The 25836-nt window shown below is 43.6% G+C and overlaps 1 protein-coding gene across 2 annotated transcripts in view; it reads right to left on the bottom strand.

Annotated features, from left to right (window-relative positions):
• Positions 1–25482, bottom strand: part of immt (inner membrane protein, mitochondrial (mitofilin)) — a 60869-nt gene extending 35387 nt beyond the window's left edge. The window contains exons 1-5 of one of the 2 annotated variants that reach the window (XM_085975491.1): positions 25233–25481; positions 8622–8695; positions 7587–7776; positions 5216–5330; positions 2689–2844 (exon numbers count right to left, since the gene is read on the bottom strand). In XM_085975491.1, the coding sequence (XP_085831617.1) occupies positions 2689–2844; positions 5216–5330; positions 7587–7776; positions 8622–8695; positions 25233–25271 (574 nt within the window). In that variant the 5' untranslated portion in view covers positions 25272–25481. Of the gene's footprint in view, positions 1–2688; positions 2845–5215; positions 5331–7586; positions 7777–8621; positions 8696–25232 lie in introns of both variants that reach the window. The other variant, XM_085975492.1, reaches the window with a different exon arrangement.
• Positions 25483–25836: the final 354 nt, after the last annotated feature.

The following is a 25836-nucleotide window of genomic DNA, read 5'->3' on the forward strand; positions in this document are numbered from 1 at the left end:
GCACATTTATACTGCACAATTTAATGGCGTCCCTGGTAACTTACATCAACCACATTTTCCATCTCATCAGCAACATCTTAAAAAAAAAAACTCCAGTATGGCTGTCTCTTCCATAATCCATGCACTTTAACAAGTTATACTTTACCAGTGATCTGCAACTTAAACCACTTAAAATTGATACACATATTTTCCTTATAAGTGACATTAAACTTACCAGTCAATAGATTCCAGGTATGCCTCTTGATATTTTTTTTAAATAATGTGGCTATGTTGGGTCAGTTTTCAATCCTTAGAATTCTAGCCCCTCATTTAGTGAACTTACACGGATGTCAGTTACAGTTTCATTAATTTGAGTTCTCATCTTCTTGAAGAGGTGGGGAAGCCAGCTGTCTCTCAGGCACTTTGTTTATTTTAAAAGCACCTAACCATCTAATTTATTATAAGTACGGGGTACAGTAGCATAGTGGTTATGTTATTGGACCAGTAATCCAGAGGCCTGGCCTAATGATCTGGAGAGATGCGTTCAAATCCCACCACGGCAGCTGGGGAATTTAAATTCAATTAATTAAATAAAAAGCTAGTATCAGTAATAGTGACCATGAAACTACCAGATTGTCGTAAAAACCCATCTGGTTCACGAATGTCCTTTAGGGAAGGAAGTCTGCTGTCCTTACCTGGTCCAGACTCTCAGCAATATGGCTGACTCTTAACTGCCCTCTGAAATGGCCTAGCAAGCCAGCAAGTCCTTTGATGTTCCTAGAAATCGGATTTCCTCATTTAAGCAACTTCAAATCAGTAAAGATAGATGTGAAGTAACTAAAATCCAGCTTCCAATACAGTTCCCACTGCTTACAGTGGGCACGTTGGGGTTAACGCGATATAAGTGGTGGACGGTAAAGCCGTCTATGATCATTGTGGGCTCTACTGGTCACTAAAATACAAATTGGTGTTGGATGCAGTTTCCACTCAGTGAGCTAGAGAAGTGCCAACAGAAAACGTGAGTCTGCCAGCAAAGAAAAAGTCGTGGCAGGGACCCACGGCAGCACCGACATTTCCTGGAGTCCCTGTCGGGGATAAAAACTGAACATCACACATCGGTAAACATTGGGCAGAGGATTAACAAAATAGCACTTAATATGTTATAAGAAGCTACTTTGTAATTGCCTCTTATGGCAATGGAAAATGGTTAGCACTTTTTACTCAATATATACGGTCGTCCACGGTAAGCGTGGACAGTATAAGGGGTGAGGACCATATCATTTAAATATTATCCCCCTTTGTTCACACAAACAAATATATATAAACAACAACTTGCATTTATAAAGCACCTTTAGTAAAATGTCCCAAGGCGCTTCACAGGAGCGTTATCAAACAAAATTTGACACCGAGCCACACTGCCTTAGATGGAGTGCAACAAAGGCTCACTAGACTGATTCCTGGGATGGAGGGATTGTCCTACGAGGAGAGATTGAGTAGATTAGCCCTATATTCCCTAGAGTTTAGAAGAATGAGAGGTGATCTCATTGAAACATATAAAATGCTTAAGGGCTTAACAGGGTAGATGCTGGGAGGTTGTTTCCCCTGGCTGGGGAGTCTAGAATTAGGGGTCAGTCATTTAGGACTGAGAAGAGGAGAAATTTCTTCACTCAAAAGGATTGTGAATCTTTGGAATTCTCTACCCGAGGGCTGTGGATGCTCAGTCATTGAATATATTCAAGCCAGAGATCGAGAGAGTTTTGGATACCAAGGGAATTAAAGGATATGGGGATATTGCGGGAAGGTGGAGTTGAGGTAGAAGATCAGCCATGATCTTATTGAATGGTGGAGCAGGTTCGAGGGGCTGAATGGCCGACTCCTGCTCCTATTTGTTTTGTTCTTATAAGCAGATATTAGGACAGGTGACCAACAGCTTGGTCAAAGAGGTAGGTATTGAAGAGTGTTTTAAAGGAGGAGAGGTAGACACGCAGAGAGGTTTAGGGAGAGAACCCCAGAGCTTTGGGCCGAGGCTGCAATGAAAATTCAGGATGCGCAGGGTATACGTTCAAATATATACATATGCACAGAGATACATTATAAATATACACATACACACACACACACACAGACAGGCGGGATCTTCTGTGGAATTACTCTCAGCAAATCAGAGAATATCCTATGCAATATACATCACTGGCCACTGGTTTACAGTGATTAAGTAAGAAATTTCAAGAGGGTGGTAGGACAGGGTAGAGCTCAAATATAAAAGTAACGTCATCTTTACCCCTTCCCCTGTAGCAGGGGATAATTCAATTTTCCCTTTTTCATTTCACAGAAACTCTCACCAGGACTATAACTGGCATGATACTGGTGATCTTTCTCTCCATTTAGAACTAGGTTTACCGCTGGTAGGATACAGGCATTCCCTCTCTCATTCTCTTTCTCTGTGTAGTACTGCAGCCAGTAGTCTCTATTTCTCAGACTCCAGCTGACAGATTGTCTGTCGTCTGCTTTATGTGACTGGTATTGATTTATTACTAGTTTCTCCACTAACAATTATAGTATGAAAATGTAAGGGTCAAAGTCGTCAAAAGAGGCTTTAGAATAAGCAACCTGGTGATGAAGTAGTGTTCTCTAATTGACTAAAACATCATCTCTGGTGTGTCAGGCATAACTTTGTTGTTTGTCCATAAACACATCTGCTTTACTTACCACTTGGAGCATGTTTATGTTCCATTTCATGCTCGTAAGTGGTTCCTGGGCTGTGCTCATTGGCAAGGGTACTGGGTTCAACTTGGACCACAGGAGCAGGAACTGATGGAGCATCACCAACAGCGGAAATAATTGCAGCTGCATCTTTAGAAGAATCTGAAAACAGGGTGGGGTTTGAGGAGGGCAAGGGGATTATACAGTTTCAAAATCATGCTCGCAAGTAAAGCATCCAAGAGAAATGCAGTCAGGCACTCACCTCACACTTCTATGCTAAATGTTTTAAGGCTTGGCACCAATTCCCGAATACCATATCTTTTCAAATTACCTTTGGAACACTTTTGCATAAAATCAATAATTGTTCAAAGTTAGCCGAATATTTTCACAATGCACCTTCCAGGTGGGGCTCCACCCAATTGTCTTTCTTTGTACAGGCGTATTTTTCCACAACTTTTTTCCTCTAGATTTTTCTTCATTGTAGCTCCTTCATATATTTATCCTTTAATAAAACTTATTTTCATTCATATTTTGTCTTGTGACTTCTTTCTATGTCCTTCCCACTCTCTTAATACCTCCTCTTTTTTCTGTTCCATTCTATAGTTGTCCACACTTTCACTTTTATGGGGATCTAACTCTTCATTGCACGCGATTTCCTTTTTTGAAACTCTTTGTTCCTTTGCGTTATCTATTGAATCTCTTATCCTATTTGTCCTTCTTCTTAGCCTTTCATTATTTCTTAGATTGCTTTGGTTTTCCTTCTCTCAATCCCTTATTCTTCATCTGTCCTTCCCCCAAACCTTGAAGTTCCTTCCTCAATTCCATTTTCAAAAGTTCATGCTATCCTATACTAAATAAAGATTTGATCTGGGACCTGTCACAATATTAGTAAATGCAGTAAAGGTTCCCCCCCCAATCTACACTCTCCACCACAAAAAAGGAAAAAGAAAACCCACTCTTCTTTTCTGAACAATAATTCAAATATTTTTTCCCGCATTCCCCAATGCTGCATTAAGTACTTCAATTGGCAGCTTTCAGCTTCATCTCAAATCCATGGTAAATGTACAAGATGACTACTTAAATCACTTTCAGGTACAGGTTTGTTTTCCACCACTTGACCTACAAATACTTGTGTTCAAACTGTGAACAAGGCTCCAGGCTCTATTGAACAAATGTCCTGGCAGAAGGACACATTGATGAAAGGATTAAGCAGGAAGAGGGGTCACAGAAAGGCCAATAATACTTCTGTTAAGATGCATGAAAAAAGGCAAGAAAAATTTGACAGTGCGTAATTAAAGCACTAAAAAAAAAGGATAAATTTCAGTTGTTCGGACTCAAAGCTTCAGTAGAAGAAAACAGATTAGATATTCCACTCAACCCAGTCCCTTACTGAATGATGCTGGGCAGAAGGGAGCAAAACAGCTGAATATTCTCATTGTGGCAACTGACCAACAGTGGGCGCTGGAATTAGCCTGCTTGCCCAGAACAGGACGGAGGCACAACCTATGAAAATTAGAGAGAAAATTGAGGATACATGCCTTTCACTAAAGAGTAAATGCCCTCAGGAGAAAGAACACAAACTCCCAGTGTTTTCTGTTTTGCAATTTCTAATCTCAGCAATGCAAAAAAATTCTTTGTTTCTTTTGCACATCTGATTTAATATATCCACTGTTCTTAATTACCAACGACCGTCTCATCTGTTGAGTCAACAAACGATACAAGAGTTAGAAGGATAATGCTGATATAGGGTTAGATGAAGTAGGGTGGGAGGAGGCTTGTGTGGAGCATAAACACTGGCATAGACCAGTTGGGCCGGTTTCTGTGCTGTAATTTCTATGTTATTCTATGTAAAGACCATTTATTAAGGAAGTTTGAAAGAATCATCAATCGAAATGAACATTTCAGCACCAAAATGTCTGAGGCTAAACTATTCAAGACAGGCTACATCACTGATGCACAAACTGGCCTAAATCCAGAATAGGACAGTCGTGCTGCTCATATCTCCCCACCCATTTATACTCTATCCAAATTACAGGAAACTTTGGTTTATCCGGGAGGTTATATGTCCGGAATACTCAATCTAACGGCAAAAATCATCAGCCGTTTTCTATATGTTTTTTTGTTCTCGTTGCTTTTTTTTCCCCCCAGTCAAGCACTGCAAGGTCTGTAGCTATAGCAACAACTTCAGCTAGAGGCGCTTGCAGCTGCAGCCGACTGTTTTGAAGCTGTTGCTAAGCAACAGGGTTTGTTGATTCACATGGAGCTTCTCAGTTTCATATGTTTAAACATTAACTCTGGTATGTCCGGCACTTTTGATGTTACGGCACCAGCTCGGTCCCGTCAGTGCCGGATATCAGAAAGTTTCCTGTAGTGTGGGATGATCGATTACTAGAATCGCAGTTCAACCCTGAACATTTCAGACAATAATCCTCGTCATGTATTGCAGAGTAGTTTCATATACTCAACCTGTATTTTCTGACAACACTAAAGTAATAATGCACACTGAAATCTTTACTACATGATTCAGATTTACTTTTTCCCATGGCCTCTTCAATGGGTGAAGCTTCTTTATTACGCATGGATTTCGGCAGTTTGGATTCTTTCAGCACTTCAGTAGACGTTGCTATTTTCAATGGACCCTCCACATCCTTAAAACAAAACAAAAACAAAAAGACATTTAAATGAAGAAGTAACCACTGCCACCCTACATACTTCAAAATATAGCCCTTCGAACTGGAAATACTTAACCATAAATAGGTAAGATAATGGAGACAGCTGCTCATATTGAAATTTGTATCACGAGCTCAAACCATAGGTTTGTCAAAAATATATATCAATGTACCCCACAAACTCTATTTCAGTACAACAGATTCTAGAGTTTTTGCTTTAATAAATAATGGCTCTTCCACCAGCTCTCTGTATTCTTGGACCCTGCAGTGACTGAGGAACCAGACAAAAAAAAACATTAAAGTACTCAGATTTTTGGGATGTAGACTGAAGAGAGGACAGTCAAACAAGACCAGTTACAGTCCACAGGTCTAACATCCATCTTTGTAACTTTCTCCAGGCCAGCAAACTTATTTTAAAGGATTCTGCCCAACAGGTGATATTGCCTTCACATACATGAGAACTGAGACACTTCTCACTTGAAAGTATAACCAACATCTACAGATCAGGAGAGGGATGAATGCAAGACATCAAGGTAAGAATTGGATCTGTGCCCACCATCGCAGATCATCTCAGTCCAGGCAGCTCAGACCTACTTGTGCTAATATTTTTTTAGTTGTGTATTTGTTATTTGAATATTGTGGGCCTGTGGATTTGGAAAGGCTGGTTCTTAGCACTGTTGCCTCATTGATCGACATATTCTAAACACAGCATCAAGATCTACGAATATCAAACCAAGGGACCATGGAATTAAACTTTGTATGTGGCATGCAAGGCTCCATGGTATGCATTAAGCAACAAATACAAAAAGCTTGCATATTCCTGCCACAGATAGTGATTTCCAGTCTAGGTCATAGTATCAGGGAGATGCAGCTAGTGGAATTCATGGTGTTTGGCATGGGGGAAATCAAAGCACAACACCAGAAGAAAATAATTTTCTAACGTAATGTAACAGAGGGTAGATGAGGGCAGTGCCGTTGATGTTGTGTATATGGACTTTCAAAAGACAAAGTGCCACATATTAGGCTTGTTAGCAAAATTGAAGCCTGGGATAAAAGGGGTAGTAGCAGCATGGATACAAAATTGGCTAAGGGATAAAAAACAGAGAGTTTGGTGAATGGCTGTTTTTCAGACTGGAGGGAGGTATACAGTGGAGTTCCCCAAGGTTCAGTACTAGGACCACTGCTGTTTTTAATGACTTGGTTTGGGAGCACAATTTCAAAATCTGCAGATGACATGAAAGTTGGAAGTGTAGTAAACAGTGAGGAAGATAATAATAGATTTCAAGAGGATATAGACAGGCTGGTGGAATGGGCAGACACATGGCAGATGCAATTCAACACAGAAAAGTGTAAGCAGATACATTTTGGTAGGAAGAATGAAGAGAAACAATACATGCTGAATGGTATAATTTTAAAGGGTATGCAAGAGGAGAGTGACCTGGGGGTGTTTGTGCACAAACCTTTGAAGGCGGCAGGACAGGGTAACAAAGCAGTTAATAAAGCATATGGGATCCTGGGCTTTATAAATAGAGGCATAGAGTACAAAAGCCAGGAAGTTATGCTAAACCTACATAAAATACTAGTTCAGCCGCAGCTGGAGTATTGTGTCCAATTCTGGGCACCACACTTTAGGAAGGCCATGAAGGCTTTGGAGAGGGTACAGAAGAGATTTACTAGAATGGTTCCAGAGATGAGTGATTACAGTTGCGTGGATAGACTGGAGAAGCTGGGGTTGTTCTCATTAGAGCAGAAAAGGTTAAGAGGAGATTTGATAAGAGGATGTTTAAAATCATGAAGGGTTTAGATAAAATAAATAAAGAAAAACTGTTTCCAATGGTTCAAGGGTCGATAACCAGAGGGGACAGATTTAAGGTGATTGGCAAAAGAACCAGAAGCGACATGAGGAAAAACTTTTTTATGCAATGAATGGTTAGGATTTGGAATGCACTGCCTGAAAGGGTGGTGAAAAAAGATTCAATAGTAGCCTTCAAGTAAATGCAAGACTTTCCTTTTTTTCCCCCAAAAGGGAATTGGATAAATACTTGTAAGGAGAAAGAAATGCAGGTTTATGGGGAAAGAGCAGGGGAATGGGACTAATTGGAGTGCTCTTCGAAAGAGCCAGCGCAGTCTTGATGGGCTGAATGACTTCCTTCTGTGCTGTACTATTCTATGAAGTCAACTGGAATGAACAATGAAGTGAGAGTGCAGATATTTCAATGGCTTATACATACATACCTGTTTCTTCAATAGAGGCATGTTATATGGTGCAGGCCCAAGGGCCAGTTCAAAAACTTTTTCAGAGTACGGGACGGTTTTCTCTACATTCTCTCGAAATTTGGGATCCCACTTCGCATACAATATAGTGCCACCAAGGCCTCCTCCAATAAACAGGACACTTCCTCCTACAATTTTGCCTACTGAGGCACTGTTATATTAAAGAAAAAAATGAAATGTAGTACATTTGAAAGACAAATGCAGTAATTGTTTACAAACTTAATAGCTTTGTAATTATCACAATATCCATTCATAAAAGATAGCCACTTTCTGTCTAGTTCCCAATTACTGAACACGGGTATCAATACAAGTTAACTGTCAGGGCCAGGCTATAGGTTTGCCACGCAGTGCAAAACAGTGCCTAAAGACTGCTCGAATAAATTTGTTTGAACATCAAACTAGATTTAATTTTAAGTTCATACTTTTCTGTATTCTGTAAAATTATACCAAATGCTTAACTGATGCAGACTCTTTATTATCTCATTTTTGTACTGCCAGCATTTATTCGGAGTTCATTCTTATGACTTTACGAATGAGTGGAATTTGTAAAGAAAAAATCTTTTTTTAAAGAATTGAAATGCCTATTTTTTTTGTAATGTTTAGTTTTAGAATTAAAAGTTCCTTAATCCAATACAGATACAACAACTACAACAATCATGTTCCGGTCGTGCCCAAAGGGAAGACATAGAGTGAGCTGATTCTTTCCTCCACGGCGACAAAGAGCCAAAAGGAGTCACTAAGCGTCAGAGTGAAGATGTTTCACTGCTGCACATTACAAAGTACCACTAATAAAGGCCCAGGATCAGATGACCCAAACTCAGCAGGTGCACTGCAACAAGGAATGACTACCCCCACCTCAGAAGAGTTTTTCTTCAAACAAGCACTCTCTTTTTTGGGAGGGGAAGGAATATTCAACTATCTTACCCCACATTAAGAGGAACTGAACTGGAAATAAATATGCCACCTTTTATAAAAAAAAAATAAACGTATACACACCCAGTTTTACTCCCAGTTGTGTACCCACGGCATTGTTGCAAAGGACGGAGCTGAGATTTTCCACAAAGGCACTTCTGTGGAGGAAGAGGAATAAAGAACAGTTTAATAAAGTTAGACCGAAGTCTCTCTCTGAGAAAGAACTTTATTATTCCTCAAAGTACTGCACTCAAAGTTTCATTTTGTAATATACTGCAAATCGAGATCGAGTGACAGGTTTGGCATATAATAGCACTGACCATCGTCACACCACTAATTTCAGCCAATTATGTGAAACATTTAGAATATGCAGCACCGTAACAAAGGGACTACAAGGTACAGTAGTTAGTAAACTGGCATCATCCTTCTAAACCTCCTCTGTACCCTCTCCAGGGCCTTGAAATCCTTCCGAAAGTGTGGTGTCCAGAAATGCACACAATACTCCAGCTAAGGCCTAACCAGTGATTTTGTAAAGGATTAGCATGACTTCCTTGTTTTTGTATTCAATGCCCCTATTTATAAAGCCAACTATCCCATACGCTTTCTTAACTGCCTTATCAACTTGCCTTGCCACCTTCAAGGAATTGTGAATATGCACCCCCAGGTCCCGCTGTTCTTCCACCTCCCTCAAAATAGTACCATTTAGATTATACTGCCTCTCCATGTTGTTTCTCCTAAAGTGCATCACTTCACACTTAGCTGTGATAAATTTCATGTCATGTGTCTGCCCATTTCACCAGTCTGTCTATGACCTCCTGATGTCTGCTCCTACCATGCTCACTATTTATACGTTGCCAAGTTTACTATCGCCTGCAGACTTCAAAATTGTACTCCCTATACCTAAGTGCATTTATATATAAATAACAAGAAAAGCAATGGTCCTAATACCGACCCCTGGGGACCCCACTGCATACTTCTCTCTGGTCAGAAAAACATCTGTTCACCACTACTCTCTACCTCCTATCCCTTAGTCAAATTTGTACCCAAGTTACCACCATTCTTTTAATACCATGTGCTTCTAGTTTCTGAATAAGTCTGTTACGAGGTACTTTATCAAATGCCTTTTGAAAATCCATATCGAAACATAGAAGATAGAAGCAGGAGTAGGCCATTCAATGCGATCATGGCTGATCATCCAAATTCAGTACCCTGTCCCTGCTTCCTCCCCATATCCCTTGATCCCTTTAGCCTTAAGAAATATATCCAACTCCTTCTTGAATATATTTAATGAATTGGCCTCTACTGCCCTCTGTGGTAGAGAATTCCACAGGTTCACCACTCTTTGGGTGAAGAAATTGCTCCTCATTTCTGTCCTAAATGGCTTACCCCTTATACTTAGACTGTGACCCCTGGTTCTAGACTCCCCGACCATCCTTCCTGCATCTAGTCTGTCCAGTCCTGTCAGAATTTTATAAGTTTCAATGAGATCCCCTCTCATTCTTCTAAACTCCAGCGAGTACAAGCCCAATCGACCCAATCTCTCCTCATACATCATTCCTGCCATCTCAGGTATCAGCCTGGTGAATCTTCGCTGAACTCCTTCCATGGCAAGAACATCCTTCCTCAGATAAGGCGACCAAAACTGCACACAATACTCAAGATGTGGTTTCACCAAGGCCCTGTACAACTGCAGCAAGACATCCTTGTTCCTGTACTCGAACCCTCTCGCTACGAAGGCCAACATACCATTTGCCATATACATCTACTACACTACCTTCAATAACCCTCTCTATTACTTCATCAAAGAACTCAATTAGGTTAGTCAGACATGATTTGCCTTTAACAAATCCCTGCTGGCTATCCCTTATTAACCCATGCTTCTCCAAGTGAGAATTAATTTTGTCCATGACAATGGTCTTTAATAGTTTTCCCCACCACTGACGTTAGACTGATTGGCCTGACTGACAGGTTTATCCCTCTCTTGAACAAGGGTGTAACATTTGCAATCCTCCAGCACCACTCCAATATCCAAGGAGTGAAAGATTGTGGTCAGAGCTTCTGCAGTCTCCACCCTAGCTTCCCTCAGCAACCTAGGATGCATCCCATCTGGACAGGGTGACTTGTCAACTTTGACTGATGCCAACCATTTTGCACCTCCTTTCTATCTATTTTTATCCTATTCAGTATCTTTACTCCAACATTAACTTCATTCTCTGCTTTTGTGAAGGAGGTGCAAAGTACTCATGCAGTACCTCAGTCATGCCCTCTGCCCGCACAAGAAATTTCCTTTTTTGTCCATAATCGGCCCCACCAGTCCTTTAACGATCCTTTTACTTTTTATATGTTTATAAAATATTTTGGGGTTCCCTTTTATGTTACCTGCTAATCTTTTCTCATACTCTCTCTCTTTGCCCTTCTTATATCCTATTTCAATTTCCCCCTGCACTCTCTGTATTCTGCCTGTTTTTCTACTGTATTCTGTACCTGACATTTGTCATAAATCTCCTTTTTCTCTTTTATTTTAACCTCTATTTCCTTTGTCATCAAGGGAGCTCTAGCTTTGGATAGCCCATCTTTCCTCCTTATGGGAATATGTTTGGTTTGTTCCTGAACTATCAAGCCTGCCGTTGCTCAGTTACTGTTTTCCTGGCCAATCGTTCTTTTCCAGTCCACCTGTGCTAGATCCCTTCTCAAATCACTGAAATTGGCTCTCTCCCAGATGGGTATTTTCACCGTTGATTTTTCTTTGTCCCTTTACATGACTACTTTAAAACTAATTATATTATGATCACTATTACCCAGATGTTCCCCCACTGAAACACATTCCATTTGCCCTACTTCATTCTCCAGAACTAGATCCAGCACTGCTTCATTCCTCATTGGGCTAGAAACATACTGATTAAAAGTTCTCCTGTACACATTTTAGGAATTCTTCGCCCTAATTGGCCACCAAAACCGAATAAAAAGAACAGAAATCTCCTGATAATGGAATCTTGGTTAAATTTCAAACCCAATTCCTAAGCAGATCATTTACACACCCAGATACTGTACCTTCCATTTTGTGAATGACCATGAACAGAGAAATTCCTATTTGTGGCAGAATGCAGTTAAAGGCAGTGTTTTCCAGAGAAGGGTACCACCCATTTTCAATTCAAAATATGTGCACAATATAAACCAATTTACACAACAAAATAATTTACTATTTCCTGGATATTTTCATAAAATATCGTAAAGTACAGGACATGAAAAGACAATGCAGTCCATCTGCTGCTGTCTTATAACTCTTGAAATGTAATTCAATCTTGTTTGTGAGTGAATTTTTTCAATACTTGTACATTTTAAAAATCAGATTACAAAACTGAGTTCTCAGCTATGCACTACTGGTTATGAAATACGACCTCACAAAATATGATTTTTGAGCATTACCAGAAAATGTCAACAGAGTTTGTTAAGCATTATATATGGTGTGACAAACAGGATATGCAATTTTAATGAATGTAATCCAATTATGTTTTGTAGATCCCTTTCATGAGTGACTTTGTTTACCATTGTATATAATGGACGTTGTCCAAGGCCTTGTCGTGGATTTTGATAATCGGGGGGGGGGGCAGTACTGTGTGGCGGGGGCAGGTTGAGAGGATCTTTGTCTTATGGATGTTCAGTGTAAGGCCCATGCTCTCGTACGCTTCAATGAAGGTGTTGACGATGGTTTGGAGTTCAAGCTCCGAGTGTGCGCAGTCGCAAGCGTCGTCTGCATACTGTAATTTGATGACAGAGGATGGGACGACCTTGGATCTGGACTGGAGGCAACGGAGGTTGAACAGTTTCCTGTTTGTTCTGTAATTCAGCTCCACTACAGCGGGGAGCTTACTGAGGGTGAGATGGAGCATTGCAGCAAGGAAGATCGAGAAGAGCACTGGTGCGATGACACAGCCTTGCTTGATCCCGGTCCGTATGTGAATTGGGTCTGTGGTGGAACCGTTGGTCAGGATCACGGCTTGCATGTTGTCGTGAAGCATGTGGAGGATGGTGACAAACTTTGAGGAGGACACTCCATAATCCCTCACGGTTGACAGCGTCAAAGGCCTTTGTGAGGTCAAAGAAGGCCATGTACAGCGGTTGGTGCTGTTCCCTGCATTTCTCTTGTAATTGACACGTGGTGAAGATCATGTCCTTTGTGCCCATTGGCAGGATAGGCGCACCAACGTCAGTGTTCTCGCTCAGGCCAACACAACCAGCATCGAAGCTTTGACCACGACCAATCAGCTCCGATGGACGGGTCACATCGTCCGCATGCCCGATACGAGACTCCCAAAATAAGCGCTCTACTCAGAGCTCTGACACGGCAAGAGAGCCCCAGGTGGGCAGAGGAACCGCTTCAAGGACACCCTCAAAGTCTCCTTGAAAAAGTGCAACATCCCCACCAACACCTGGGAATCCCTGGCCCAAGACCGCACAAAGTGGAGGAGAAGCATCCGGGAAGGCGCCGAACACCTCGAGTCTCTTCGCCGAGAGCAAGCGGAAGCCAAGCACACGTCAACCCAAGCACCCCACCCACCCGCCCCTTCAACCACCGTCTGCCCCACCTGTGACAGAGACTGTAGGTCCCACATTGGACTCATCAGTCACCTGAGAACTCATTTTTAATGTGGAAGCAAGTCATCCTCGGTTCCGAGGGACTGCCTAAGAAGAGAAGATATAATGGACGTGGCATAAAATAATGAAGTATTATATCCACGATGTTAATCTACCACAATTTGCATTTATATAGCGTCTTTTAATGTGGAAATGTCACAAAGAGTAATAAAGAAAAAATCCTGTGCCAAAGGAGGTGCTATTAGGAAGGGTGGCCAAAATCTTGATCAGCGATGGGTTTTAAGAAGGGTCTTAAATAAGAAAAGGAAGGTGGAGGGATTTAGAAACAAAGAAAAATAGAAGATAGGAGCAGGAGTAGGCCATTCGGCCTCTCGAGCCTGCTCCGCCATTCAATGCGATCATGGCTGATCATCCAAGTTCAGTACCCGGTCCCTGCTTTCTCCTCATACCCCTTGATCCCTTTAGCCTTAAGAAATATATCCAATTCCTTCTTGAATATATTTAATGAATTGGCCTCTACTGCCTTCTGTGGTAGAGAATTCCACAGGTTCACCACTCTCTGGATGAAGTAATTCCTCCTCATTTCTGTCCTAAATGGCCTACCCCTTATCCTTAGACTGTGACCCCTGGTTCTGGACTCCCCGACCGTCGGGAACATCCTTCCTGCATCTAGTCTGTCCAGTCCTGTCAGAATTTTATAAGTTTCAATGAGATACCCTCTCATTCTTCTAAACTCCAGCGAGTATAAGCCCAATCGACCCAATCTCTCCTCATACGTCATTCCTGCCATCCCAGGTATCAGCCTGGTGAATCTTCGCTGAACTCCTTCCATGGCAAGAACATCCTTCCTCAGATAAGGCGACCAAAACTGCACACAGTACTCAAGATGTGGTCTCACCAAGGCCCTGTACAACTGCAGCAAGACACCCTTGCTCCTGTACTCAAACCCTCTCGCTACGAAGGCCAACATACCATTTGCCTTCTTAACCGCATGCTGCACCTGCATGCTTACCTTCAGCGACTGGTGCACAAGGACACCCAGGTCTCGTTGCACTTCCCCTTCTCCCAATCTATTCAGATAATAATCTGCCTTCCTGTTTTTGACACCAAAGTGGATAACCTTGCATTTATCCACGTTATAGTGCATCTGCCATGCTTCTGCCCAATCACCCAACCTGTCCAAATCATACTGGAGTTTCTCGGCATCCTCCTCACAGCACACACGCCCACCCAGCTTTGTGTCATCTGCAAACTTGGAGATATTACATCTAGTTCCCTTATCTACATCATTAATATATATTGTGAATAGCTGGGGTCCAAGGACCGATCCCTGCGGTACCCCACTAGTCACTGCCTGCCACTCGGAAAAAGACCCATTTATTCCAACTCTTTGCTTTCTGTCTATCCAAGTCAAAACCTTGCCCCCAATCCCATGTGCTTTAACTTTACACGCTAATCTCTTATGCGGGACCTTATCGAAAGCCTTCTGAAAGTCCAAATACACCACATCCACTGGTTCTCCCTTATCTATTTTACCAGTTACATCCTCAAAAAATTCCAGTAGATTAGTCAAGCATGATTTACCTTTTGTAAATCCATGTTGACTTTGTCTGATCCTGTCACTGTTTTCCAAGTGCTCTGCTATTACATCTTTTATAATGGACTCTAGCATTTTCCCCACTACCAATGTCAGGCTTACCGGTCTATAATTCCCCGTTTTCTCTCTACCACCTTTTTTGAATAGTGGGGTAACATTAGCTACCCTCCAATCCATGGGTACTGTTCCAGATTCCATCGAATGTTGGAAGATGATCAGCAATGCATCTACTATTTCTAGGGCCACTCCTTAAGTACCCTAGGATGTAGATCATCAGGCCCTGGGGATTTATCGGCCTTCAATCCCATCAACTTCCCCAACACCATTTCCCTACAAATACTGATTTCTTTCAGTTCCTCCCTTTCATCAGACCCTATGTTCCCCGACATCTCTGGGAGGTTATTTGTGTCCTCCTTTTGAGGGCAACGGAGACAATCGCCCATCCCTTCCAGAGCATGAGGCATTGGCAGCATGACTGCCAATGGTGGGGTGGAAGGAGGGGAGATGCTCAAGAGGCCAGAGTCAAGAGGAACGGAGGGCTAGGGTAGGGGAGGCGCTCAGGCCACAAAGGGATTTAAAGCACAGGGATCAGAATTTTTTTAATTTGAGGGGTTGAAGGACTGGGAACCAATGTAGATTAGGCAAGGACAGGAGCGATGGGTGAGCGGGACTTGGTGCAGGATAGGATACGGCAGAGTTTAGAGTAAGCTGAAGTTTATGGAGGATGGAGGCGAAAATGCATGGGTCAAGGTTTCATCAACAAATGGGCTGAAGTAGGGGCAGTGACGGGCAATGCTACAGAGATGGAACTATATAGTCTTTGTGATGGAGATGATATGGGGTCAGAAGTTCAGTTCGGGATCAAATAGGATGAAAACATTGCAAACAGTCTGGATCAGCCTGAAACCGTGCCTGGGTAGAGTAATGAGTACTGAGTTTGCGACGGGGGCAAAGTTGATTACTTCATTCTTCCCAATGTTTAATTGGAGGAAATTACAGCTCACCAAAGACTGGATGTCAGACAAGCAATCTGACAGAGGCATCGGAAGGGGCGATAGTGATGGTAAGACAGGTAGAGTTGGGTGCCTTCAGCGTACATTTAGAAGCTGACCCCATGTCTGCGGATGATGCGACCAAGAGGCAGCCTGTAGATGAGGAGGGAGAGCACGATAGATCCTTGGGAGGGGAAGAACGCCAAAGGTAACAGTGTAGAGGTGGGGAGAGAAGCCGTGGCTGGAGATGCTCTGGCTATGACTGGATAAGTAAAAGTGGAACCAAGCGAGGGTAGTCCCAACAAAGGAGAGGCAGTGGAGGAGGATGGTGTGGTCGACTAGACCATGTCAAAGATTGCAGAGGTCAAGGAGGGATATAGCATGGTCACATTCAGAGAATGTCATTTGTGATTTTCGTTAGAGTTGTCTCAGTGCTGTGATAGGGTGGAAACCCAAATGGAAAGTTTTAAAGTGAACTGGAGAAGAAAGGGAAATGGAGACAGGGTGGTAGCTTGCAAGGGGGGTGGTCGAGGTTGAGTTTTTTGAGAAGGGGGTTGATGATGGTGGTTTTGAATAGGAGGGGGAGAGTACCTGAGGATAAGGAACCATTTAAAATGCCAGCTAGGATGGGGGCTGTAGGAGCAAAAGTCCGTATTACCCGAATACCTCGCTATTCTTTCTGCGCAGTCTGTGAGATCAGCACATACAGGGTTAAAAGTTCAAACAGCTTTCTGCTGAGCATGGGTTGTAAATTGAGCAAGAGATCACTGCAGTGTGCCCTCACAGGAAAGAAGACGTGTCAATTTGATCACCTGTGTGTTATTATAGTAATAAAATGGATGGCAAGCTTGCTTGTTATTGCAGCAATTAGAAGAGTTGAGAGCCAGGTTCTTTAGTTTACATTTTTATCCTGTTGGCATTTGTATGTACCTTTGATGTACCATGATTTATTAATAGTATGCATGGAATGTAGTGATCAAGAGGTAAATTAGTATAAGAAATGTAAGGGAACACTGTTTAGAAGCTCACGCTGGAATCATGGATAGTGTGCTGTCTCAGCAGCTAGCTCACACTGGAATCAGATGGCGTGTGTCTCAGCAGCTCTCATACTGGTTTGTGTAGTATGAAAAAGATTTGTGCACTCATACTAGTTGTGGATAGTATAAGGTTTCAATAAGGACCTGATCCTACATTACTACAACTAGGTGTGTGTGTAGTCTGACGTGTAAAGCAACAAAATGAAAAGAACAAGAAAGCTGTCCAACAGGGGCCAGGAATGGAACTTGGGTGGTCAGCAGTTTAATTGTAAAGGGGTCAAAGGAGCAGGAGGTGGGTTTCAGTCACGAGAGAAGCTCAGAGAGGAAATGCAGGGAGATGAGAGAAAAACTAGTGACAGTCGGGGGTTCAAAACTAGGGCAAGGGGGGAGGTTTGGCTTGGTGGGCAAGAGGAAGTGGGGGAAACAGCAGAGGCAGCTGAATGGATGGTTTTTGTCTTCGTGACAAAGAAGTTAATGAGTTGCTCTCACTTTCTGTTAGAGGAAGGTGAAAGAGGCAGGAGAAAGGGTTTTAGAGACTGATGGTAGTGGGGGGAAAAAGGAGTCGAGGATCATCTTGCTCTCCAGAATCAGCTTGGAGTAGTGAGTGGCTTTTGGTAGAAGAAAGTGAGGACTGATATCACTTGATGTGGCCCAGCCAGATCTGGTAATGGATGGCTATTCCATTTATGCCAATCACACTTGTCTGCATCCCTTGGATGCGAGGGAGTGAAAATGTGGACCAATCCAGGGGAACTACTGGGAAGGGAGAGATTAAAGATTTTGCTGGGGACAAGGGTATCGAAGGTGGAAGTGAGGGAATGGTTGACCAAATCGACGGCTGTTGAAGTATCATGGTGAATGGAGGGCCAAAGGCTAGCCAGCTGGCAGCTTGAAAGTGAAGTTGTAAGTGACTATGGGAAACAGTTTCCCCCCCCCCCCCCCCCGCCCAGAGACAGATACAAAAGGAAGTGGACTTGGAAAAGGGGTTGGGGATGCAGGTAATGCGGGATGCAAGGAAGTGATCGGAGATGGCCTTGTCAGCGATCAAGGCCAGGGAGAGGAGACACTATGGAACATGACAAGATCGTGAATAGGAGTAGGAGAGTTTATATGGAGAGAGATATTTCGAGAGGACAGGAGGGCAGTGAATTCAGAAGAGAGACAGCAAGGCGAGCTAGGATGGAGATTACAATCGAGGAGAATGGTGAATCACAGTGCACAGGCTGTTGGAGGAAAGATATTTTGGAAAGAAATTCAAGGGGAAGAATTTCTGAAGTGTCTTCAGGAGAACCTGCTTGATCAGTATGTTTCCGGCCTGACGAGGGAGGAGGCATTGCTGGATCTGGTTCTGGGAATGAGGTAGGTCAAGTGTCAGTAGGTGAACATTTAGGGAACAGTGATCATAGTGTCAGAAGGTTTAAATTAGCTGTGGAAAAGGACAGGGAGCAATCTAGGGTAAAAATGTTTAACTGGGGGAAAGCCAATTTCAATGGGATGAGAACGGGTCTGGCTCGGGTAAACTGGAATCAAAGATCGGCAGGCAAAACTGTAATGGAACAATGGGCTGCCTTTAAAGAGGAAATAGTTCAGGTACAGTTGAGGTACATTCCCACTAGGGGGAAAGGCAGGGCAACTAAAGTCAGGGCTCCCTGGATGACAAACCAGATAGAGGACATGATGAAGCAGAAAAAGAGCACGTATGACAGATGTCAGGTTGCAAATACATCTGAGAATCAGGCTATATATAGAAAAGTCAGGAGAAGAAGTGAAAAAGAAAATAAGAGGGGCAAAGAGAGGGTATGAGAATAGACTGGCTGCCAACATAAAAGGTAATCCAAAAGTCTTCTATAGGCATATAAATAGTAAAAGGGTAGTAAGAGGAGGGGTGGGGCCGAGTAGGGACCAAAAAGGAGACGTGTACATGGAGGCAGAGGGTATGGCTGAGGTACTAAATGAGTACTTTGCATCTGTCTTCACCAAGGAAAAGAATGCTGCCATAAACAGTGAAGGAGGAGGTAGTGGAGACACTTGATCAGGATCAAATTTGATCCTGAAGAGATATTAAGGGGTATGGGGAAGAGAGCGGGAATATGGTATTGAGATAGAGGATCAGCCATGATCATATTGAATGGCGGAGCAGGTTCGAAGGGCCGAATGGCCTACTCCTGCTCCTATTTTTCTATGTTTCTATTAGAAAGGCTGGCTGTACGTAGATAAATCACCAGGAGCGGATGGGATGCATCCTAGGATGCTGAGGGAATTGAGGGCGGAAATCGCGGAGGTACTGGCCATAATATTCCAATCCTCCATAGATACGGGTGTGGTGCCAGAGGACTGGAGAATTGCAAATGTTACACCATTGTTCAAAAAAGGGGTGTAAAGATAAACCCAGCGAGTACAGGCCAGTCAGTTTAACTTCAGTAGTGGGGAAGCTTTTAGAAACAGTAATCAGGGACAAAATTAAGTCACTTGAATAGGTATGGATTAATTGGGGAAAGCCAGCACAGATTTGTTAAAGGCGAATTATGTTTAACCAACTTGATTGAGTTTTTTGATGAGGCAACAGAGAGGGTTGATGAGGGTAATGTGGTTGACGTAGTGTACATGGATTTCCAAAAGGCGTTTGATAAAGTGCCACATAATAGGCTTGCCAGCAAAGCCCATGGAATAAAAGGGACAGTGGCAGCACGGATACAAAATTGGCTAAGTGACAGGAAACAGAGAGTAGTGGTGAACGGTTGTTTTTTGGACTGGAGGAACGTATACAGTGGTGTTCCCCAGGGGTCAGTTCTAAGACCACTGCTTTTCTTGATATATATTAATGACTTGGACTTGGGTGTACAGGGCACAATTTCAAAATGTGCAGATGACACAAAACTTGGAAGTATAGTGAACAGTGAGGAGGATAGTGATAGACTTCAGGAAGACACAGACAGGCTAGTGAAATGGGCAGACACGTGGCAGATGAAATTTAACACAGAAAAGTGTGAAGTGATACATTTTGGTAGAAAGAATGAGGAGAGGACATATAAGCTAAATGGTATAATCCTAAAGGGGGTGCACAAACAGAGACACCTGGGGGTATAAGTGCACAAATTGTTGAAGGTGGCAGGGCAGGTTGAGAAAGTAGTTAAAAAGGCTTATGGGATCCTGGGCTTCATAAACAGAGGTATGGAGTACAAAAGTGTGGAAATTATAATTAACCTGTATAAAACACTGGTTCGGCCCCAACTAGAGTAGTGTTCAATTCTGGGCACGACACTTTAGGAAATATGTGAAGGCCTTAGAAAAGGTGCAGAAAAGATTTACGAGAATGATTCCAGGAATGAGGGACTTCAGTTACGTTGATAGACTGGAGAAGCTGGGGTTGTTCTCCTTGGAGCAGAGGAGATTTGATAGAGGTGTTCAAAATCATGAGGGGTCTGAACAGAGTAGATAGAGAGAAACTACTCCCATGGTCGAGAACCAGAGGGCACAGATTTGAGGTGATTGGCAAAAGAACCAAAGGTGACATAAGAAAAAACTTTTTTACGCAGCGAGTGGTTAAGATCTGGAATGCACTGCCTGAAAGAGTGGTGGAGGCAGACTCAATCTTATCTTTCAAAAGGGAGTTGGATAAGTATCTGAAGGAAAAAATTTGCAGGGCTACGGGGAAAGGACAGGGGGGTAGGACTAGCTGAGAGTCGGCATGGGCTCGATGGGCTGAATGGCCTTCTTCCATGCTGTAACCATTCTATGATTCGATGAAGGTGGGGCTGGGAGCAATAGACGACAAGAATGTTATAGGAGAGTCACGAGCTGTGGAACAAGATGAGATGCTCCAAGGAAGAGATGTACCAGGGGAGTAGGGGGAGATATCAAGGTGTGACTTGGTGATTATGGCTACACCACCATCGCGGTGGTTTGGGCAGGGTAGGTGGTGGAAAGTGTAGCTAAGCACGGAGGCTTCGGTAAGGAAAAAGATGTCACCACTGTGAGCCAAGTTTCAGTCAAAGCCAGGATGTCAATGCAATCATCCACAATAAGGTTGTGAATGGCAAGGGTCTTGGTCGCAAGTGAATGGACATTGTAGAGGAAACTGCTAAAAGGGGCGGTGATTGCTGATTCGCTGGCAGAGTACAAAAGGGCAGTGGTGGGAGGGATGAGTGGGACAGGTGAAGTTGGCGACTTAAGCCGTCAGTGGGCGAGAAGGTCAGCAAGAGGGGCTGGGGCAGTTGGAATTGCTGCCCATAAAGAGACAGTGACTCAATGGGCCCTTCAAAGAATGCCAAGAGAGGCAGAGATGGTAGCTGTGGGCTTATTTAAGGGGGATTTAAACCTGGGATGGCAGCAGGAGAGAAGGAAGACAGAGGACTAGCGATTGGTTGGTTGGGGGGGGGGGGGGGCGGTGAAAAGTACCCCAGAGGAGAGAAATGAAAAGGTGGCATGATCGGGTGACAGGAAGGGGAGGAGAAGAAAGTGGGCCGAGAGAGAAAATATAGGGAGATAGAAGTAATGGGCTTGGGTCCAGAGTGGCAACCAAAATGTGCATACGAATAGACACAGAAGGAATTCAGGATACATAAACATGGGAGAGATTAGATTGGACTCGGCATGCAGAGTGCCTTCCGACTTTGTACACACAGGATTTCACCTATCTATAGAACATTTTGTCCAAAATCTTGAAAATTCTAATTCTTGGAATTAAAGCTAGAATGTGTGGAGAGGTAAATAATATTCTAATGACCAATTATTGAAATGTACTGTTTTCAGATCAAAAGAGCTAACTCTGAAAACTGGGCAACATGCTTCTTTTTAAGCAGTCCCTCGGAACCAAGGATGATTTAAAGGGCAACGTGCAGGCAAGTAGCCAGCGCACAAAACTGGATAAATTAACAGCATGTATACGCACAACAGGTGCGTACAAGGCGATGTACAGGACTGTAGGGCCAAAGTTGGTATTTCACAGAACTGAGCAGATTATTCCAGAGTTTATACTTCTCTCAGGCAAATTCCGATTAGGAGTTGATTGACTGATTCATGCATTCTAAGCTTGCCAGTCAAACAGGCAGAAGAGACGTTATAGCTTGACCAACAATCAAGCTCTGTTCAGTAATACTGTGACCTAACAGTCAACTAAAATGTGTAATAGAGCACAATGATAGAAGCAATGGTCATTTTTTACAACATCTCGCAGCTCTGAGGCAATGGAGTCCATTCCATTCTGACCATATAATCAAAATAACTAATGAAGAGATGACAAATGCAGTAAGTTTGTTAGGTTGAATGTGTAACTAGTTTTTGTAATACAAGCTTGATAACCCCCCACTGATCAGATAAATGTAACTGGTCTGAGGTCCCCCTGCACTAACCCCCTGCCATAAGCAGACAAATGGGAATGCTCCATTCCCAACCTCCCTTTCCTCTCAAAATTCCTCGAACATGTTGTTGCTTCTCAAATCCATGCCCATCTTTCCTGCAACACCCTGTTTGAACCGCTCCAATCAGGTTTCCGTCCATGTAACAGCACTGAAAGGCCCTTACCAAAGTCACAAATTACATCCTATGTGACTTTGACCGTGATAAACTCATCCCTCCTCATCCTTTTCGACCTTTCTGCAGCCTTTGACACGGCTGACCACATCATCCTCCTCCAACGCCGCTCCTCCGTTGTTCAGCTGGCTGCGACTGCTCTCGCCTGGCTCAAGTCCTATCTTTCCTACATTACAACAGTGACTACACATCAAAAGTACTTCATTAGCCATGAAGCGCTTTGGGATGTCCGGAGGTCATGAAGGGCGTTATATAAAAGCAAGTCTTTCTTTTCTTTTTAACCAGTTGTTGCCAGAGAATCACCTGCAATAGTTTCTCTTCTCGCACCAACACAGTTAACTCTGAAGTCCCTCAAGGATGTATCCTTGGCCCCCTCCTATTTCTCATCTATATGCTGCCCCTCGGCAACATTATCCAAAAACACGTCGTCAGGTTCCACATGTACGCTGCACTCAGTCCACAAACAGCAATGAGATGAATGAGCAGCTTGTTTTGGTAGTGCCAGTTGAGGGATGAATGTTGGCAAAGAGAATTTACATACAGAGTTACACAGAGTCTACAGCACAGAAACAGGCCATTCGGCCCAACTTGCCTGTGCCGGCACTTATGCTCCATACGAGCCACCTCCTACTTCATCTAATCCTATCAGCATATCCTTCAATTCCTTTCTCCCTCATATGCATGTCTAACTTCCCCTTAAATGTATCTATGTGACTCGTCTCGACTACTCCATGGTAGCACTCTAATTTTCTGCTTTACTTTCAATACTATTATGGGATATTTTACATCCACCTGAACAAGCAGACTGAGCTTCATTTTAATATATCCAAAAGGTGCATACAAGTATGAATTGTGAACGGACATTGAACACGATTTCTACATTTCATCTACTTTCTTCAACTGAGAATTGTAAAAAAAAAAAGCTTGATCGTTTTGTGATGCTACTGATTCAAATTACAGATCCAAACCATGCAAATCACATTGTGCCATTGTGGAACACTGCTGAATTTATTACTGGTGTAGTGCATTACTGGTGATCACAGCTGTCACTGGACTCTGTCAATGTAATCAGGCCCATCAAGCAACAGTCAACACTGCAAATGGACTGATGCTATACCAGTGCTACAGTCTGCAATTATCCATCTCTCCTCTACTAAAGATTGAGAATTAGCCTCATACTAATAGAGGTGGATTTTAACTTTGCTCCCCTCCTCCTGCAATATAGTCTTTTAAAATCCAAACTTAGCTTTATCTAACCACTACCTGTTGATTTGTCTTGTCTCGCCTACAGTTTTCACTATGGGACTTAACCCTTCTCCCAGTTACAAAAGGACTTTCAATTGAAATACATTACTCTGAAATCTGTCAAGAATGGGATAAGATGTAATTCTGGACAACATTCAGGCTTGGGCTGATAAGTGGCAAGTAACATTTGCGTTACACAAGTGCCAGGCAATGACTATCTCCAACAAGAGAGCATCTAACCACCACTCCTCGACATTCAACAGCATTACCATTGCCGAATCCCCCAACATCAACATCCTGGGGGGGGGGGGGGGGGGGGAGATGGGATGGGATGGGGGGTCACCATTGACCAGAAAGTTAACTGGACCAGCCACATAAATACTGTGGCTACAAGAGCAGGTCCGAGGCTGGGTATTCACCTCCTGACTCCCCAAAGCCTTTCCACCATCTACAAGGCACAAGTCAGGAGTGTGATGGAACACGCTCCACTTGCCTGGATGAGTGCAGCGCCAACAATTCAAGAAGTTCGACAACATCTAGGAAAAAGCAACCCTCTTGATTGGCACCTCATCCACCACTTTAAACATTTACTCCCTCCACCACCGGCGCACCGTGGCTGCAGTGTGTACCAGCTACAAGATGCACTGCAGCAACTCGTCAAGGCTTCTTTGGCAGCACCTCCACCACCTAGAAGGACAAAAGCAGCCAGGCGCATGGGAACACCATCACCTCCAAGTTCCCCACTATCCTGACTTGGAAACATATTGCCGATCCTTCATCGTCGCTGGATCAAAATTCCAGAACTCCTGATCCAACAGCAGTGTAGGAGTACCTTCACCACACGGACTGCAGCGGTTCAAGAAGGCAGCTTACCACCACCTTCTCAATGGCAATGAGGGATGGACAATAAATGCTGGCCTTGCCAGCGACGACCACATCCCATGAACTAATGTTTTAACTGGGTTTACAAACTCTTTGCAGAACTATGCTATTTGCTATTGTATGTTATTTCCCTGGTGTCCTGAGATCTGTAACTCTACATACTAAAATGTACTGAATTGCAGGGGAATTCAAGGTTGTTGAAAAGTTCAAAAACTGAAAACGTTAAAAACCACATGGGCTCATGCATGTTCCTGGCAAAGATCTACAAAGTTGCCATATTCACGTACAAGGTCACACCGTTTTCTCTCTAGAAATGCAATGGTTTAAAATGCAACGTTTTCCTCTACGCTGCCGATTGGGGCGGGGAAAATGTGTAGCAGCCAGACGTCGTTGAATAGCGAGTCACTTTTCCCCCTCCCAACTGCATTTTTGCAGGCGCTTCAGAACATCCCACTCTTGTCATTGCCGCCCGGCTGCAGGTCAACCTAGCCTGATGGTTTTACCCAGCAGACACTTTCCCTGGCCCCGGGCTGGTCCCGCCCCCCAGCTGGCTGCTGATTGGTCAACAGTCTCCTCCTCGGGGGGCGCATGAACCGTCTGATTGGTGCACATCCACGTCGATCCGCTCCTGCCGCCCGGCCGATTAAGTTAGGTTGGATTAACGGCCTGAATGAACGCCGTGCGGGCCGATTCATTGTCAGCGAGAAGGCTACGGGAGCACGGGGGGGGGGACTCGAATAGAGAAAGGAAGATTAGCGCACCAGTATGTTTAATGTCAGATTAGCCATCACGCCACCGACCGACGCTCTCCTACCTTTAGCGGCGGAGCCACTTTCCACGAAGCCCTCAACATTTTTTTGACCCCCCCCTCCAACCTCGATGATTATTATGTCGTTCGATGAAGAAAAATTACTCCACCGTACCGGGCTAGAACATTTTGTATATATATATATAAAACAAAAAATAAGTATCACAGAGCCCGCGGCCGCCTTCAGCTCCGTCCTCTCGGCTCAGGTGAAATGACAGCGTCGACCGCTTCCAGATCCCACTCCTCCCCTCAACCGACCGAGGCTGCGCCGCCCAACACGCATGCGCACGCCCCCCTGCCACTCAACCCAACTTGGTTCTGGATTCCCTCGCAACCAAACTTATGGGGAAAGGTGCAAGATGTAGGCTAATTTGAGTTCTCTGCAAATTTTTGCCCTAGTGGTTCGAAGTTTTTCACGATATTAAGGGGAACAGACAGGGTAGATAGAGACCAACTAGGGAGTCTAGGAGTTTTTAAAATTCGTTTATGAGATGTGGGCGTCGCTGGCAAGGCCAGCATTTATTGCCCATCCCTAATTGCCCTTGAGAAGGTGGTAGTGAGCCGCCTTCTTGAACCCGCTGCAGTCCGTGTGGTGAAGGTACTCCCACAG

The sequence above is a fragment of the Somniosus microcephalus genome, chromosome 2 (genome assembly GCF_052327205.1).
Source record: "Somniosus microcephalus isolate GS21.2 chromosome 2, FLI_Smic_1.0, whole genome shotgun sequence".
In the NCBI taxonomy this organism is placed as follows: domain Eukaryota; kingdom Metazoa; phylum Chordata; class Chondrichthyes; order Squaliformes; family Somniosidae; genus Somniosus; species Somniosus microcephalus.